This window comes from Saccoglossus kowalevskii, chromosome 9, assembly GCF_978046115.1.
Source record: "Saccoglossus kowalevskii chromosome 9, keSacKowa6.1, whole genome shotgun sequence".
Classification (NCBI taxonomy): Eukaryota; Metazoa; Hemichordata; class Enteropneusta; family Harrimaniidae; genus Saccoglossus; species Saccoglossus kowalevskii.
In genome coordinates, this window is record NC_140649.1 from 40,219,587 (window position 1) to 40,221,867 (window position 2,281).

Genomic DNA, 2,281 nt, shown 5'->3' on the forward strand with positions numbered 1-2,281 from the left:
CTGTGATGTACAGTATGTTTTTTCTTAATTGACTTTTTAATTGCTGATGTAATCCAAAGTATTTCCTTCTTCAAATTGTTACACTTTACATTTACATTTACATCAGTATGAACAATAATAGTAGTTTTTTGTTTTGGAAAATCCTATACAGATGATAAAATTATGATTTTGTCACCTGACTAACATGACACCCAGATTACGTACATCATTCCTGACAGAGGGAAATCAAATTTAATTTCTTAATTTACTGAGGCATGCCAAAAACTAAAATATCTATTTTCTCAGGATTTAGTTTTATCTTATGGCAGTACATCCAATCTTTCAGTTCACTGACAAAATCCCTAAGATTAGTCATAGCTATGTCACAATCATATACTGAGTTTGGTTGAAATGATATGTATAACTGGGTATCATCGGCATAGAGGTGATATGATAGTCCATATAGAGTAGGCGATTTTATCAAAGATGCTGAAATCACCAAAAAATATAATGGCCAGAAACTGATATAGTTTTGCTGCGATTCAGAAAATGCAAAGAAATTTATAGTAGATGATAAATCTAGTTGTCACTTAGAAAATCTGTTGATCACAATGTCATGATTTTGCACCTCAATCAGGTTTCTAATTATTACACAAATCATAGAAAATGGAATATAACTTACAATCAGGAATGGGAACCTTTCTAGGAAGAGCTGTCAAACATATTTGGGGACTGGAAGATTGATAACAGTGGAAAAGATGTAATCATAGCATGGCATTGGAAGACTAGTCTAGAGTTGCAAACAAATGTGTTGGAGAGAAACAAATAGATAGGAGATGTCATAAATAAAAGAAAAGAAGCATGTAGACAATTCAGACATTTGGAAATAGAGATATACTATGGTCCAATTATATTGACCAAAAAAGAAAGCACAAACATTAATTAATTCAAAAACGACAACACTGTTTCAGCAAAATTTGAAAGGTTTTAAAAATCATGCTAACCAAACATGCATTTATGACATTTTAACCAAAAGTAAAAACCCATTAAGTCATTAAGAACAACTTGAAACATTACTGGAATGGGGAAGATGAATAGGGAAATTAATAATGTAACAAATTTTCATCAAATATGTGAGGAACTATATTGATTTTGGAATAATATTTTAAAAAGGAAATTGATACAAACTCTCCAGTAATTAACACAATAGATATGACAAAGGACGATGTTCTAAAAGCAATGGAATCGACCAAATCTGGAAAAGCTTGCGGTCCTGATGAAATCGTCAATGAATTTATTAGGAATGATGGCAATGCAATAACCCATACATCAACGCTACTTTTTAAATATTTTCTAAAAGAAAATGATGGCTGGAAGGAGGGTGTTGTAAAACCAATCCACAAAAAGGGTGATACAAAGGACCTGAACAACTACAGAGGTATCATTCTAAATTCCTGTGTTTCAAAAATGTACAGTAAGGTCATTGAAACAAAGTTAAGAAAATTTGTTGAAGAAAAAACATCCTGGGAGAAATTCAAGGAGGTTTTAGGGAAGATATGAGATGCGAGGATCATATGTTTACACTTAAAGGTATGCTTAATATAGCAGCTCAGTTTGCCAGTAAATGGAAACTTAGTTATAACTAATCCAAGTCACAGAAAATGTATTTTGGCAAAAAACTCCGCATAAATGACACAATTTGGAAACTAGGAAAGTAAAACATACAATTATTTAGGCATAAGCATATCAACTGAAGAAAATGAAATAAACATGTTTACACAAAATTCAGAGAAGATGAAATCTTTGAAAACACTACTGTTAAAAAAAATATTAAAAAAGAAAATTACATAATGAATCCTTATGACCATCACGGAATATCCCTTTAAAATTAGGTCAAACTCTTTAGATAGGTAACAAAATGGGATGGACAAATTACAGGGGTAATGGAACTTGCAGAGTCTGCAATCAGGGCACAGAAGACATTTACCACTTTCAGAGTTTTATTTAACATTAGAAACCTCACTGAGAAACAATGTTGAATCTTCATTACTAATGAATATCTTTCTTTCAGGGGGGGTTAATTATATGTTCAGTTTTCTTTTTGGTGATACACTATGGAATATAAATGAGAATGTGGGAAATACCTCATCAGCTTTAATTAGGAAATATGTAATTTATGATATGTATTACTGTTTTCATGGTGCCGATACAGAGGTTGAATTATTATTATTATAGATGCACCCGACGTATAGATCGTTTTTTTTGTTAGCAATAATAAACTTCTTGAATTTGTTTTTGTACC

The 2,281-nt window shown here is 31.3% G+C and overlaps 1 protein-coding gene across 1 annotated transcript; it reads left to right on the top strand.

The window, feature by feature from the left end:
* Positions 1–1,191: 1,191 nt before the first annotated feature.
* On the top strand, positions 1,192–1,539 carry LOC146739201 (uncharacterized). The gene has a single exon (XM_085504097.1). The coding sequence runs from the start codon at positions 1,192–1,194 to the stop codon at positions 1,537–1,539; it is 348 nt and encodes a 115-aa protein (XP_085360223.1).
* Positions 1,540–2,281: the final 742 nt, after the last annotated feature.